Source organism: Oncorhynchus nerka, linkage group LG11, assembly GCF_034236695.1.
Source record: "Oncorhynchus nerka isolate Pitt River linkage group LG11, Oner_Uvic_2.0, whole genome shotgun sequence".
Taxonomy (NCBI): domain Eukaryota; kingdom Metazoa; phylum Chordata; class Actinopteri; order Salmoniformes; family Salmonidae; genus Oncorhynchus; species Oncorhynchus nerka.
Genome location: NC_088406.1, coordinates 27,711,894 through 27,728,032, shown reverse-complemented (window position 1 = coordinate 27,728,032; position 16,139 = coordinate 27,711,894). Strand labels below are relative to the sequence as shown.

Sequence of the window (16,139 nt, the reverse complement as noted above, 5' to 3'; positions counted from 1 at the left end):
ACCAGGGCCTCCCACTCTTTCTATTATGGTTAGAGACAGTTTGCGCTGTTCTGTGACGGGAGTAGTACACAGCGCTGTACGATATCTTCAGTTTCTTGGCAATTTCTCGCATGGAAAAGCCTTCATTTCTCAGAACAAGAATAGATAGTTTCAGAGGAAAGTTCTTTGTTTCTGGCCATTTTGAGCCTGTAATCGAACCCACAAATGCTGATGCTCTAGATACTCAACTAGTCTAAAGAAGACCAGTTGATTGCTTCTTTAATCAGGACAAGAGTTTTCAGCTGTGCTAACATAATTGTGAAAGGGTTTTCTAATGATCAATTAGCCTTTTAACCCCTGTGTTGTCTTAAGGGTTAACGGCAGAGAAAAACCCCGAAATTATATTTTTTCAACTTTAAGTTTGATTAATTTTCCTAGAGGGACCCCAACATCAGAAAAAGTGAAACATTGCATTTGTTCATATTTCCATGAAAGCTGTACACAACCAGGTTACGAAGAATGTACCCGGCAGTTATTTTTGACCCGGCAGTTATAAAATCATTTACACACCTTAACCACAGACGCACACATATTCACTTTTGGGTTCAAAGACAATACTTCAACATATTCATCACATATTGATACTATTTATATGCTGAATATGTGTAAAGAAGTATCTGCTAAATGACCATGTTTATTTGTTTCCCCCCAATCAAGAGTCCAGAGGAGGTGTTTATGGAGATCAGGCGTCCTCTGGAGTGGCATTGTAAACAGATGGACCACTTTGTGGGCCTCAACTTCAGCTCCAACTTCAACTTCGCACTGGTGGGACACCTGCTCAAAGGTAAGGGAGAGGACACAGGGCACCTGACTGAGTCTCAGCCAGAGCAGATTCCAGTCCTGTGACAGTACTGAGTATCATATAAACCCCAGCTTCTCTGTCACTATCGCTTAAGTAAACATTCATAAAATGTTTGAAATTATGGTATTTGTTTGAGTCTATTCTAGCTAGATAAAGAATAGATGGATGAAAGACATTGGCCTGACATGCTGAGCCACTGATGAAAACCTGTCTTCCCCACTGTCAGAGACTCAAACTGGCTCTATTGACTAGGTGCCCTTGTCCTGCAGTGACAAAGAGCTTGGCAGCAGTTGTTGGTGTTTTCACTTGTCTCTGTAGTCTACTTGTCACTAGCTGCATTTAATGTTGTGTACTCTGTAGGTCTTGATGTGTTTGAATGCTAACCGTGTTGAATGAATGTGGCCATGCTAAAATGTACCAAGCTAGCATTGGAGTGGTGTATGGCTATGACTAACGTGCCACTCTGTTTTCCTTCTCCTGTGTCTGTGTCTATTTGAAGGCTTCAGACACCCGTCCCCCACCACGGTGGCTCGGACGGTGCGTATCCTCCACACGCTGCTGGCCCTGGTGGGAAAACACCTCAACTGTGACAAGTTTGAGGTCAACAGCCAAAGCGTGGCCTACCTGGCAGGTCAGTTCCAGTCAGTCCCCTACACACTGACTCCACTCAGCCACACTTTGTGTTGACTAACCAGACCTCTGTGTCAACTCACTGGATCTGCAATGTGCTATTTGGATAGCAAGCAGTGTGTTGCTTTAAAAACATGTTTGTAAAACAGATCTGATGGTCTGTCATATTGTGCCTCCCATTATTGGAATAACCTGCAAAATTCCTTGTATCTTGATTTCCTGGTGCCGGTAGGTCAGTTGACTGTGGTGTTAAATGTATTCATTGGGGATTGCAGTTTATATTGATATAATGGTTTATTTGTAGAAATGGTGGTATTGTACCTTGTAGTTTATTTTATTATTCATCAAATCAAGTTTTATTGGTCACATACACATGGTTAGCAGATGTTCATGTGAGTGTAGCAACATGCTTCTAGTTCCGACAGTGCAGTAATATCTAACAAGTAATCTAACAATTCCCCAACAACTACCTAATGCACACACATCTAAAGGGGTGAATGAGAATATGTACATATAAGTATATGGATGAGTGATGGCCGTGCGGCATAGGCAAGGTGCAGTAGATGGTTTAAAATACAGTATGTACATGTGATATGAGCAATGTAAGATATGTAAACATTATTAAAGTGGCATTATTTAGAGTGGCATTGTATAAAGTGACTAATGATCCATTTATTAAAGTGGCCAATGATTTCAAGTCTGTATATAGGCAGCAGCCTCTCTGTGTTAGTGGTGGCTGTTTAACAGTCTGATGGCCTTGAGATAGAAGCTGTTTTTCAGTCTTTCGGCCCCAGCTTTGATGCACCTGTACTGACCTCGCCTTCTGGATGGTAGCAGTGTGAACAGGCAGTGGCTCGGGTGGTTGTTGTCCTTGGCGATCTTTTTGGCCTTCCTGTGACATCGGGTGGTGTAGGTGTCCTGGAGGGCAGGTAGTTTGCGCCGGTGATGCGTTGTGCAGACTGCACCACCCTCTGGAGAGCCTTGCGGTTGAGGGTGTTGCAGTTGCCGTACCAGGCTCTGATACAGCCCGAAAGGATGCTCTCAATTGTGCATCTGTAAAAATTTGTCAGGGTTTTGGGTGACAAGCCAAATTTCTTCAGCCTCCTGAGGTTGAAGAGGCGCTGTTGCGCTTCTTCGCCACACTGTCTGTGTGGACCATTTCAGTTTGTCTGTGATGTGTACGCCGAGGAACTTAAAACGTTCCACCTTCCCCACTGCTGTCCCATCAATTTGGAGAGGGGGGTGCTTGCTCTCTCTGCTGTTTCCTGAAGCCCACGATCATCTCCTTTGTTTTGTTGACGTTGAGTGAGAGGTTGTTTTCCTGACAACACACTCCCAGAGCCCTCACCTCCTCCCTGTAGGCTGTCTCTTCGTTGTTGGTAATCAAGCCCATTAATGTTGTGTCGTCTGCAAACTTGATGATTGAGTTGGAGGCGTGCATGGCCACACAGTCGTGTGTGAACAAGGAGTACAGGAGGGGGCTGAGCACGCACTCTCGTGAGGCCCCTGTGTTGAGGGTCAGCGAAGTGGAGATGTTGTTTCCTACTTTCACCACCTGGGAGCGGCCTGTCAGAAAGTCCAGTTGCACAGGGCAGGGTGCTGAGCTATGTTCAATGAACAGCATTCTTACATATGTATTCCTCTTGTCCAGATGGGATAGGGCAGTGGGCAGTGCGATGGCGATAGCGTCATCTGTGGACCTGTTGGGGGGTATGCAAACTGAATTGGGTCTAGGGTGGCCGGGTAGGATGGAGGTGATATGATCCTTGACTAGTCTCTCAAAGCACTTCATGATGACAGAAGCGAGTACAATGGGGCAATAGTCATTTAGTTCAGTTAACTTAGCTTTCTTGGGAACAGGAACAATGGTGGCCTTCTTGAAGCAAGTGGGGACAGCAGACTGGGATTTATTGATTTTATTTAACCTTTATTTAACCAGGAAGGGTTCATTGGGATTTAAATTCTCTTTTTCAAGAGCATCCTGGCCAAGATGGGCAGCACCAAGTCATTACAAAAATTACAGACAAACAACATGAAAAACTACAAGTAATCTAGTAAAAACCATAGAATTCACAAGAGTATAACAAAATCAAAAACAGCATATTAAAAACATTGACAGGTCTCAAGATCATTCATCAGTGATTTAAAAATACCAATCGGGACAAGTTCTTCCAGTTTAAAACTATTTTGTAAGGCATTCCAAGACGATGGCGCAGAGTACATAAAAGCCCTTTTTACCAAATTCAGTTTGGACATTTGGAACAGTTAGAAGGATAAAGTCCAGCGAACGAAGAGAGTACCCACCACATTTCTGAACAATAAAAATGCCCAAATAAAAAGGTAGTAAACCCAAAATGGCTTTGTAAATAAAAGTATACCAGTGACTGAACCTACGAGTGACTAGAGAAGGCCAGCCAACCCTGGTATACAAAGTGCAGTGGTGCGTAAGGGTTTTGTAGTTTAAAATAAATCTCAAAGTGCCATGGTAAAGGGTGTCAATTGATCTCAAACACTGAGCGGAAGCATTCATATATAAAATATCCCCATAGTCTAGTAAAGGTATAAATGTAGCTGATACTAGCCTCCTTCTGGCTTCAAAAGAAAAACAGCCCATATTCCAAAAATAAAATCCCAATTTCAGCTTCAATTATTTTGTAAGTTGTTGAATATGCAATTTAAAAGAGAGGCCATCATTAATTAAAATTCCAAGATATTTACATGAGGTTACAACCTCAATCTCCTTGACAGGTCCCTGACAGGTAGTAATAAGTGAAAGGTTCAGAGGTCTATTTCTTGCTTTAGAAAACACCATTAGTTTAGTCAGTATTGAGGATAACCTTCAATTGACACAAGGTATGTTGAACAGTATAAAAAGCCGTTTGCATGTTCTGGAAAGCTTTTGTAAGAGACGAGGCACAACAGTAAATAACAGTATCATCAGCATAAAAATGAAGTTGCGCATTTTTGAACATTTTGTCTAAATCATTTATAAAAAATAGTGAATAAGAGAGGACCGAGTACAGAGCCTTGGGGCACACCATTAAAGACAGACAATTTAACAGACATAAATAAGCCTGTCAAATTGAGTGCACTGAGTTCAATCAGACAGATAGTTAGCAAACCATGCAACTGCATGCTCCGAAAAGACCTACACTCGACAGTCTCTGCCTTCGTATAGCATGATCAACTGTATCAAAAGCCTTCGAGAGATCAATAAAAAGTGAGACACAGTGCTGTTTTTAGGGATTGGATAGGGATTGGTTGAATATGTCTGTAAACACACCAGCCAGCTGGTCTGCGCATGCTCTGAGGACGTGGCTAGGGATGCCATCTGGGCCAGCTGCCTTGCGAGGGTTAACACATTTAAATGTTTTACTCACGTCAGCCACGGAGAAGGAGGGGGGTGGGTGGGGGGTGCAGCAGTCCTTGTTTTATTTGGAATGTTAATTTTCCGTGAATAAATATATATATATATATATATATATATTTTTTTTTTATCATGTAAAATAAGGAACTGTCGCCTCTTCATAAATGTTTCTGCAATGATCCCATCACTGGTTTTCACTGCTCTGGTGTGTGTCTGTGTGTGACTGAATGTGTGTGTGCAGCCCTGCTCACAGTGTCAGAGGAGGTGCGTAGTCGCTGCAGTCTAAAACACAGGAAGTCTCTGTTGCTGTCTGAGATGGGCATGGAGAACGTTCCCATGGATGCCTACTCTCTGCACCACACTGACCCCAGCTTCAGGTGAGGCGCTCTCTACATCAGACACTTAGAACCTGAATAGGTTTCATCTTTTCCAAAGTTGCGTCAGTCTTTTTCTGTAATACATGTTGTTGGTAAATATATTTACAATCAAGCTTGAATAGTTCTATCCTTACCTGTAGCCTCCATCTCCTCCCCTCAGGACACTGAGAGAGTGCCAGCCGTGGGCGTCTCTCAAGGTGTCAGAGCGCTCTCTGAATGCCTACTACCCCACGGTGGGGCAGATCAGCCCCCGTACACGCAAGTCCATGAGCCTGGACATGGGCCAGGCCTCCCATGCCAACACCAAGAAGCTGCTGGGTAACTATAACGTTGCTGCTAAACAACACTGTTAATGTTGTCTAAGAGTTCCCCTTAGCATTGTTGTTTGGGCTCCCGAGTAGCGCAGTGGTCTAAGGCACTGCATCTCAGTGCAAGAGGCGTCACTACAGTCCCTGGTTCGAATCCAGGCTGTATCATATCGCGCCATGATTGGGAGGCCCATAGGGTGTAGCACAACTGGCCCATCGTCATCCGGGTTTGGCCTGGGTAGGCCGTCATTGTAAATAATCATTTTTTCTAACCGACTTGCCTAGTGGCAAGAAAAAGTATGTGAACTCTTTGGAAATACCTGGATTTCTGAATAAATTGGTAATAGAATTTGATCTGATCATCATCTAGGTCACAATAATAGACAAACTCAGTCTTCTGAAACGAATAACACACAAACAATTATATGTTTTCATGTCTTTTATTGAACTCACAGTGTAAACATTCACAATGCAGGGTGGAAAAAGTGTGTGAAGCCTTGGATTTAATAACTGGTTGACCCTCCTTTGGCAGCAATAACCTCAACCAAATGTTTTCTGTAGTTGCAGATCAGACCTGCACAACGGTCAGCAGGAATTTTGGACCATTCCTTTTAACTGTTTCAGTTCAGCAATATTCTTGGGATGTCTGGTGTGAACTGCTCTCTTGAGGTTATGCCACAGCATCTCAGTTGGGTTGAGGTCAGGACTCTGGACTGGGCCACTCCAGAATAAGCATTTTCTTCTGTTGAAGCCATTCTGTTGTTGATTTACTTCTGTGTTTTGGGTCATTGTCCTTTTGCATCACCCAACTTCTATTGAGCTTCAATTGGCAGACAGATAGCCTAACATTCTCCTGCAAAATGTCTTGATAAACTAGCAAATTCATTTTTCTGTCTGATTGCAAGCTGTCCAAGCCCTGAGGTAGCAAAGCAGCCCCAAACCATGATACTCCCGCCACCATACTTTACAGTTGGGAGGAGGTTTTGAGGTTGGTATGCTGTGCCTTTTTTTCTCCACACATAGTGTTGTCTTCCTTCCAAACAACTCAACTCTAGTTCCATCTGTCCACAGAATATTTTGCCAGTAGCGCTGTGGAACATCCAGGTGCACTTTCGCGAACTTCAGACTTGCAGCAATGGGTTTTTTGGACAGCAGTGGCTTCTTTCGTGGTGTCCTCCCGTGATCACCATTCTTGTTTATTGTTTTACGTATCGTAGACTCGTCAACAGAGATGTTAGGCTTTTGAAGAAGTGGCGAATCGCATCTCTGCATGTCTGGCAGACATATCAGTGTGGATGACGGATCACCACCTCAAGCTGAACCTCGGCAAGACGGAGCTGCTCTTCCTCCCGGGGAAGGACTGCCCATTCCATGATCTCGCCATCACGGTTGACAACTCCATTGTGTCCTCCTCCCAGAGCGCTAAGAACCTTGGCGTGATCCTGGACAACACCCTGTCGTTCTCAACTAACATCAAGGCAGTGGCCCGTTCTTGTAGGTTCATGCTCTACAATATCCGCAGAGTACGACCCTGCCTCACACAGGAAGCAGCGCAGGTCCTAATCCAGGCACTTGTCATCTCCCGTCTGGATTACTGCAACTCGCTGTTGGCTGGGCTCCCTGCCTGTGCCATTAAACCCCTACAACTCATCCAGAACGCCGCTGCCCGTCTGGTGTTCAACCTTCCCAAGTTCTCTCACGTCACCCCGCTCCTCCGCTCTCTCCACTGGCTTCCAGTTGAAGCTCGCATCCGCTACAAGACCATGGTGCTTGCCTACGGAGCTGTGAGGGGAACGGCACCTCAGTACCTCCAGGCTCTGATCAGGCCCTACACCCAAACAAGGGCACTGCGTTCATCCACCTCTGGCCTGCTCGCCTCCCTACCACTGAGGAAGTACAGTTCCCGCGCAGCCCAGTCAAAACTGTTCGCTGCTCTGGCCCCCCAATGGTGGAACAAACTCCCTCACGACGCCAGGACAGCGGAGTCAATCACCACCTTCCGGAGACACCTGAAACCCCCACCTCTTTCAGGAATACCTAGGATAGGATAAAGTAATCCTTCTCACCCCCCTTAAAAGATTTAGATGCACTATTGTAAAGTGGCTGTTCCACTGGATGTCTTAAGGTGAACGCACCAATTTGTAAGTCGCTCTGGATAAGAGCGTCTGCTAAATGACTTAAATGTAAATGTAAATGTTAGCATGTTCCAGAGATTTCTGTAAGTCTTCAGCTGACACTCTAGAATTCTTCTCAACCTCATTGAGCATTGTGAGCTGTGCTCTTGCGGTCAACCTTGCAGGACGGCCACTCCAAGGGAGAGTAGCAACAGTGCTGAACTTTCTCCATTTATAGGCAATTTGTCTTACCATGGACTGATGAACGTCAAGGCTTTTAAAGATACTTTTGTAACCCTTTCCAGCTTTATGCAAGTCAACAATTCTTAATCTTAGGTCTTCTGAGATCTCTTTTGTTTGAGGCGTGGTTCACATCAGGCAATGCTTCTTGTGAATAGCAAACTCCAATTTTGTGAGTTTTTTTATATGGCAGGGCAGCTCTAACCAACATCTCCAATCTCATCTCATTGATTGGTCTCCAGGTTAGCTGACTCCTGACTCCAATTGGCTTTTGGAGAAGTCATTAGCCTCGGGGTTCACATACTTTTTCTAACCTACGCTGTGAATGTTTCAATTATATATTCTGTATAGACAAGAAAATACAATTTGTGTGTTATTAGTTTAAGTACACTGTCTATTGTTGTGACTTAGATAAAGATCAGATCAAATTTGATGACCAATTTATTCAGAACCCCAGGTAATTCCAAAGGGTTCACATACTTTTTCTTGCCACTGTAGTTAAAGGTTAAATTAAAGTATATATATTTATACTGCTGCACCAGAGGTGTATCATGCGAGCCATTTTATTTGGTGTATACTGTGTATGCTTGGAAGCCCTGCTCATGCTGACTATGATCAGGCAACATTGACTACAGTGTAAGTTACATCTCAAGAAATACACAGCTGGTGTAAGATAGACATCCCATGTCACCACTCACAATCTTATTCCCTAGACCCTCTCCTCACCCTCTTCAATCATTACCTCGACACTGTGGTGTATTTCTCCAGACTACAGGAAGAGTTTTGATCACTTGATATCGGACTCCAAAGCACCAAAGAGACCAGAGACGGAGTCTGGCGTCACCACCCCGCCTAAGGTGAGGTGTGTGGCCGAGAACGCCTACGAGATAGACAGCCAAAGAATGGGCCACTCCCACCTCCGCAAGGTGTCTGTGACAGAGTCCAACGTCCTACTGGACGAGGAGGTGCTGACTGACCCCAAAGTCCAGGCCCTGCTTCTCACTGTGCTGGTGAGGGGAAGAACACATACACACGCAGAAACTCACACCTGGCAAAATAAGAAGTACTTACAAAGTGGGTAATAAAATAAGAAGTACCTATCAAATGTTATTTGTCACATACACATGGTTAGCAGATGTTAATGCGAGTGTAGCGAAATGCTTGTGCTAGCGGGTAATAAAATAAGAAGTACATATAAAGCAGGTAATAAAATAAGAAGTACTTAAAACGGGTAGTAAAATAAGAAGTACTTATAAAGCGGGTAATAAAATAAGAAGTACTTATAAAACTGGTAATAAAATAAGAAGTACTTATAAAGCAGGTAATAAAATAAGAAATACTTAAGCGGGTAATAAAATAAGAAGTACTTATAAAGTGGGTAATAAAATAAGAAATACTTATAAAGCGGGTAATAAAATAAACAGTCAATAGTCTGGACACACCTACTCATTTAAGGGTTTTCCTTTATTTTTTTACTATTTTCTACATTGTAGAATAATAGTGAAGACATCAAAACTATGAAATAACACATATGGAATCATGTAGTAACCAAAAAAGTGTTAAACAAATCAAAATATATTTTGTATTTGAGATTCTTCAAAGTAGCCATCCTTTGCCTTGATGACAGCTTTGCACACTCTTGGCATTCTCTCAACCAGTTTAAAAATAAAGAAAAACCCTGGAATGAGTAGGTGTGTCCAAACTTTTGACTGGTACTGTATATGTAACATACTCAGTGGACCACTAGTTACTGCTACTGTCTAATTAGTCATCATGAATGCACATAGGGAGGCAGCAACATAGCTTACAGCCTTCTACTGTATATAACTGGTTCAGTCTGTAAACGCATGCGCTCTGTTTCTCTGTCCAAGGCCACCCAGGTCAAGTACACCACAGACGACTTTGACCAGAGGATCCTGTACGAGTATCTAGCTGAAGCTAGCGTCGTCTTCCCTAAGGTCTTTCCCGTCGTGTAAGTTAACATGCCGATAATCTCCCAGGCAAAACCAAATACATAGCCTCAGGCCCTACTTTTTCCATAAGCAAACCTAGAGAATGGAGAAAACTTTGGGAAATGATTTGAGAGCCTGAAAGTTGGATAGCTCTCTGTTTTGGCCCACGGAAGTTGTTTTGTTGGGGTGAGGAAAGACCACTGATCTTCTGAAATGGGTCCTGTCCTGCCTCAAATTCATCCTGGGAGTTGTAGTGTGGTTGACCTAGTTAGAAATGTAGTTTGGGTTCAGTTTCTTTTAGGGTTTTAATAGTGGAGTCCCTGTGAGTCAGAAAGTCTTTATCCCACACGCATACGTTATATGTGGGCGGTTGTTTGTAGTTTCATTTGAAGTAGCACTCTCTCTACCAGCAAAATGTCACGGCTTCAAAATATAGTTTAACTTGTAACTGTCTCGTATGAGGCCTAGTTATTCACCAGTGTGTTAGAGTCCTGTCATGATATGTGTTGACAAGGTCACTGGGAAAGGGTGATGCGGAGTGTGGTGTATAATGATTGTGGCCTACCTACCTAGCCGATGTTGATCTTAATGTGTTTCCTCATCTCCTCAGCCACAACCTGCTGGACTCTAAAATCAACACGCTGCTGTCTATGTGCCAGGATACCAACTTGCTGAACCCAGTGCATGGCATCATTCAGAGTGTAGTTTACCATGAAGAGTCTCCTCCACAATACCAACCATCCTATCTACAGAGTACGTACATTCATCTACAGGCCTGCTCTACCCATCTCTCTCTCTGTCTATCTCAGTCCCTATCACCTCCTCGACCTCATCTCCCATCCTTCATCTCTCTCTCTGTCTATCTCAGTCCCTATCACCTCCTCGACCTCATCTCCCATCCTTCTCTCTCTCTGTCTATCTCAGTCCCTATCACCTCCTCGACCTCATCTCCCATCCTTCTCTCTCTCTGTCTATCTCAGTCCCTATCACCTCCTCGACCTCATCTCCCATCCTTCATCTCTCTCTCTGTCTATCTCAGTCCCTATCACCTCCTCGACCTCATCTCCCATCCTTCTCTCTCTCTGTCTATCTCAGTCCCTATCACCTCCTCGACCTCATCTCCCATCCTTCTCTCTCTCTGTCTATCTCAGTCCCTATCACCTCCTCGACCTCATCTCCCATCCTTCTCTCTCTGCCCCTCCCTTTCTCTCAATTAAAATTTAAGGGGCTTTATTGGCATGGGAAACATACAGGACCAGTCAAACGTTTGGACACCTACTCATTCCAGGGTCTTTATTTTTACTATTTTATACGTTGTAGAATAATAGTGAAGACATCAAAAGTATGTAATAACACATATGGATTCATGCAGTAAACAAAAAAGTGTTAAACAAATCAAAATATATTTTATATTTGAGATTCTTCAAAGTAGCCACCCTTTGCCTTGATGACAGCTTTGAACACTCTTGGTATTCTCTCAACCAGCTTCATGAGGTAGTTACCTGGAATGCATTTCAATTAACAGGTGTGCCTTGTTAAAAGTTAATTTGTGGAATTTCTTTACTTAATGCGTTTGAGACAATCAGTTGTGTTGTGACAAGGTAAGGGTGGTATACAGAAGATAGCCCTATTTGTTAAAAGAACAAGTCCATATGGCAAGAACAGCTCAAATAAGCAAAGAGAAATGACAGTCCATCATTACTTTAAGACATGAAGGTCAGTCAATTCAGAAATTTCAAGAACTTTGAAAGTTTCTTCAAGTGCAGTAGCAAAAACCATCAAACGCTATGATGAAACTGTCTCTCATGAGGACCACCACAGGAAAGGAAGACCCAGAGTTAACTCTGCTGCAGAGGATAAGTTCATTAGAGTTACCAGTCTTAGAAATTGCAGCCCAAATAAATGCTTCACCGAGTTCAAGTAAAAGACACATCTCAACATCAACTGTTCAGAGGAGACTGTGTGAATCAAGCCTTCATGGTGGAATTACTGCAAACGAACCACTACTAAAGGACACCAATAAGAAGAACGGACTTGCTTGGGCCAAGAAACACGAGAAATGGACATTAGATCTGTCCTTTGGTCTGATGAGTCCAAATTGTAGATTTTTGGTTCCAATCGCTGTGTCTTTGTGAGATGCAGAGTAGGTCAACGTATGATTTCCGCATCTGTGGTTCCCACCGTGAAGCATGGAGGAGGAGGTGTGATGGTGTGGGGGTGCTTTGCTGGTGACACTCAGTTATTTGTTTAGAATTCTAGGGACACTTAACCAGCATGGCTACCACAGCATTCTGCAGCAATACGCCATCCCATCTGGTTTGGGCTTAGTGGGACTATCATTTGTTTTTCAACAGGACAATGATCCGACACACCTCTAGGCTGTGTAAGGGCTATTCGATCAAGAAGGAGAGTGATGGAGTGCTGCATCAGATGACCTGGGCTCCACAATCACCTGACCTCAACTCGATTTATATTTATTAAAAATAAAATATATTTAACCTTTTATTTATCTAGTGAAGTCAGTTAAGAACAAAATCTTATTTACAATAACAGCCTAGGAACAGTGTGTTAACTGCCTTGTTCAGAAGCAGAAAGACAGATTTTTAGCTTGTCAGCTTGGGGATTCGATCTTGCATCCTTTCAGTTACTGGCCCAACGCTCTAACAATTAGGCTACCTGCCGTCCGAAACCAATTGAGATGGTTTGGGATGAGTTGGACCGCAGAGTGAAGGAAAGGCAGCCAACAAGTGCTCAGCATCAAGTGCTCAGCATGTGTTGGAGCTGCTTCAAGACTGTTGAAAAGCAATAAAGGTGAAGCTGTTTGAGGGAATGCCAAGAGTGCAAAGCTGACATTGAGGCAAAGGGTGGCTACTTGGAAGAATCTCAAATGTAAAAATATATATCTAATATATATTTATTTAACACTTTTTTGGGTACTACATGATTCCATATGTGTTATTTCATAGTGTTGATGTCTTTACTATTATTCTACAATGTAGAAAATAGTAAACATAAAGAAAAACCCTGGAATGAGTAGATACTGTTTGTTAACATTGCCAATGAACAGTAAACATTACACTCACAGACGTTCCAAAAGAGTAAAGACATTTCAAATGTCATATTATGTGCAAATAGTTCAAGTTCAAAAGGGAAAATAAATAAACATAAATATGGGTTTTATATAAAATGGTGTTTGTTCTTCACTGGTTGCCCTTTTCTTGTGGCAACAGGTCACATATCTTGCTGCTGTGATGGCACACTGTGGTATTTCACCCAGTAGATATGGGAGTTTATCAAAATTGGGTTTGTTTTCAAGTTCTTTGTGGGTCCGTGTAATTTGAGGGAAATATGTGGTCATACACTTGGAAGGAGGTTAGGAAGCTCAGAGTCTACCTCATTTTGTGGGAAATGTGCACATAGCCTGTTCTCTTGAGAGCCAGGTCTGCCTACGGCGGCCTTTCTCAATGACAAGGCTATGCTCACTAAGTCACTCTATCTCTGTCCCTCTGTCCCTATCTCCTTCTCTACCTCTCTCGTCATCCTCCATCTCTCCTGCCTCCCTCCCTTTCTCTCTCTCTCTCTCTGTTTTTCTCTCTGTCCCCATCTCCTTCTCTACTGCTCAACTGTCATCCTTCATCTCTCTCTGCCCTGTCCCTTTCTCTCTCTCCTCTCTCTCTGCCCCTTCCTCTCCCCTAACTGTTATGTAGTGTTTTCTTCTTTAGCAGTATAACATTGCCAATGATACCTTCCTCCCTCCATTACTTTCTCTCTCTCACACACAGGCTTCGGCTTCAACGGACTTTGGAGGTTTGCCGGACCCTTCTCAAAGGTATGATTCATTGCCCTCATATTTCCCTTTCATTCTCCCCAAGGCAGTGCGGCCGTGCTGGAAGAATTCGGTCCCAGTAAGCAATTACTCCTTGCCATCCCGGGAGCCTGCCGATTGCCCCAAGATTTATTGGACATTCTCTCTCTCTCTGTCTCTCTCTCTCTCTCTCTCTCTCTCTCTCTGTCTCTCTCTCTCTCTGTCTCTCTCTCTCTCTCTCTCTCTCTCTCTCTGTCTCTCTCTCTCTCTGTCTCTCTCTCTCTGTCTCTCTCTCTGTCTCTCTCTCTCTCTGTCTCTCTCTCTCTCTCTCTGTCTCTCTCTCTGTCTCTCTCTCTCTGTCTCTCTCTCTCTCTCTGTCTCTCTCTCTCTCTGTCTCTCTCTCTCTCTGTCTCTCTCTCTCTCTGTCTGTCTCTTTCTCTGTCTCTTTCTCTGTCTCTCTCTCTGTCTCTCTCTCTCTGTCTCTCTCTCTCTCTGTCTCTCTCTCTATCTGTCTCTCTCTGTCTCTGTCTCTCTCTGTCTCTCTCTGTCTCTCTCTCTCTCTCTCTCTCTCTCTGTCTCTCTCTCTGCCTCTCTCTCTCTCTCTGTCTCTCTCTCTCTCTCTCTGCCCTCTCTCTCTCTCTGTCTCTCTCTCTCTCTGTCTCTCTCTCTCTCTCTCTCTCTGTCTCTCTCTCTCTCTCTCTCTCTCTCTCTCTCTCTCTCTGTCTCTCTCTCTCTCTGTCTCTCTCTCTCTCTCTCTCTCTCTCTGTCTCTCTCTCTCTGTCTCTCTCTCTCTCTCTCTCTCTCTCTCTCTCTCTGTCTCTCTCTCTCTCTCTGTCTCTCTCTCTCTCTCTGTCTCTCTCTCTGTCTCTCTCTCTCTGTCTCTCTCTCTCTCTCTGTCTCTCTCTCTCTGTCTCTGTCTCTCTCTCTCTCTGTCTCTCTCTCTCTCTGTCTCTCTCTCTCTCTGTCTCTCTCTCTATCTGTCTCTCTCTGTCTCTGTCTCTCTCTCTGTCTCTCTCTGTCTCTCTCTCTCTCTCTCTCTGTCTCTCTCTCTCTCTCTCTGCCTCTCTCTCTCTCTCTCTCTGTCTCTCTCTCTGCCTCTCTCTCTCTCTCTGTCTCTCTCTCTCTCTGTCTCTCTCTCTCTCTCTGTCTCTCTCTGTCTGTCTGTCTCCCCTCTGGCCACATCAGTTTCCCTTTATGATGGTTCTGAGTAAGTAGGCCAAGCAGGAACAATGAGATGCTTCTAGCTCTGATGGTTCTGTAGTGTTAGCAACACCAGAGTTGCAGGTCTGGTTTCAGAATGGGGCCATATATAATACATGTTGATTGTGAATGACTGTGTATTATATCAAATGCAGAACTGTTCGGTCACTGTACCTAGTGTGCCTATTTTTACTCCTCAGAGGGCAGAATACTAGGGTTTGGAGTTGTCCCGAAACTTCACGATACTTAGGTGCCGATATGTATTGCTATTCGATATTGTGATTTTATTGCAATTTGATGTTCCAAACATATTGCTCACCATATGTCTGCTGCAGAAATATCCCTGTATGTATGTATAACTGTATTGATCCCCCCATCACTACAGAATACTGTACGTGGCCCTTTGAAGCTTGTATGGGCTCTTAGACTCTCTCTGTTTTCACTGTGTACCCATTATCCCTCGCTTCACTTTCCTCCAACAAACAAAAGGTGCCATTTGCCATCTGCTTGTTTGGGAGAAAGTCAGTCAGGAAACAACATATTCAAGCCTTGCCAGAGGCTGAGGATCAATGTCTCCTGTGATTTAGCTCAAGGAGACTTTAGATGGTTAGACTGTGATATTTGTTGTCATACTCACTCTCTCTATTCTACCCCCCTACCTGACTTTATCCATCTCCTTTTCTCTACCTCTACCCCCCTCCTCCTCCTCCTTTCTCCATCCCATGTCAAACCAGCAGCAAACTCAGATCCCAGACTACGCTGAGCTGATTGTAAAGTTCCTGGAGGCCTTGATTGACCGCTACCTGCCAGGTACAGAGGAGGAGAGGAGCGAGGAGCAGCTCCATACCCCCACCTCGCCCTACCCCCCCGTCACCCAGAGCCAGCTCAGCATCACCGCTAACCTCAACCTCTCCAACTCCATGACCTCCCTGGCCACCTCGCAGCACTCCCCAGGTTAGCAATACAATACAATACAGTCAACTGGAGACCAGCACCCCTGGAACACACTACTTATCCATACCGGCAGACACACAAATACACAACTAACATCATACTTATGATGAAGACTGAGTCCTACCAATGTAAGGTGTTCTGTAGAGTATCTGGAGGTGTGTTGTTGCTGTGGGTTATTTCTCGGTGTCCCTCTAGCTTTCTCTGCATCCCAAACTGTCACTGATGCTTAGAGCTCTTCGTACAATTTGAGGATGCTGCTGCTGTGCGTTAAAAATATCACATTTCAAGATGTCAGAAAAGTTTTTACTATTGCCAAAAACAACAAAATGACTTGCTGAAATGTGTTGTGTT

General features: G+C 43.9%; 1 protein-coding gene across 2 annotated transcripts in view; it reads left to right on the top strand.

The window, feature by feature from the left end:
• The window catches only part of LOC115136636 (neurofibromin-like), a 121,395-nt gene that overhangs the window by 98,626 nt on the left and 6,630 nt on the right, over positions 1 to 16,139 (top strand). For both annotated transcript variants that reach the window (XM_065024351.1, XM_065024350.1), the window contains exons 45-53: positions 697 to 823; positions 1,341 to 1,472; positions 5,080 to 5,215; positions 5,376 to 5,533; positions 8,646 to 8,887; positions 9,749 to 9,849; positions 10,440 to 10,582; positions 13,612 to 13,658; positions 15,569 to 15,788. In XM_065024351.1, coding sequence (XP_064880423.1) covers positions 697 to 823; positions 1,341 to 1,472; positions 5,080 to 5,215; positions 5,376 to 5,533; positions 8,646 to 8,887; positions 9,749 to 9,849; positions 10,440 to 10,582; positions 13,612 to 13,658; positions 15,569 to 15,788 — 1,306 coding nt within the window. The remainder of the gene's footprint in view (positions 1 to 696; positions 824 to 1,340; positions 1,473 to 5,079; positions 5,216 to 5,375; positions 5,534 to 8,645; positions 8,888 to 9,748; positions 9,850 to 10,439; positions 10,583 to 13,611; positions 13,659 to 15,568; positions 15,789 to 16,139) is intronic.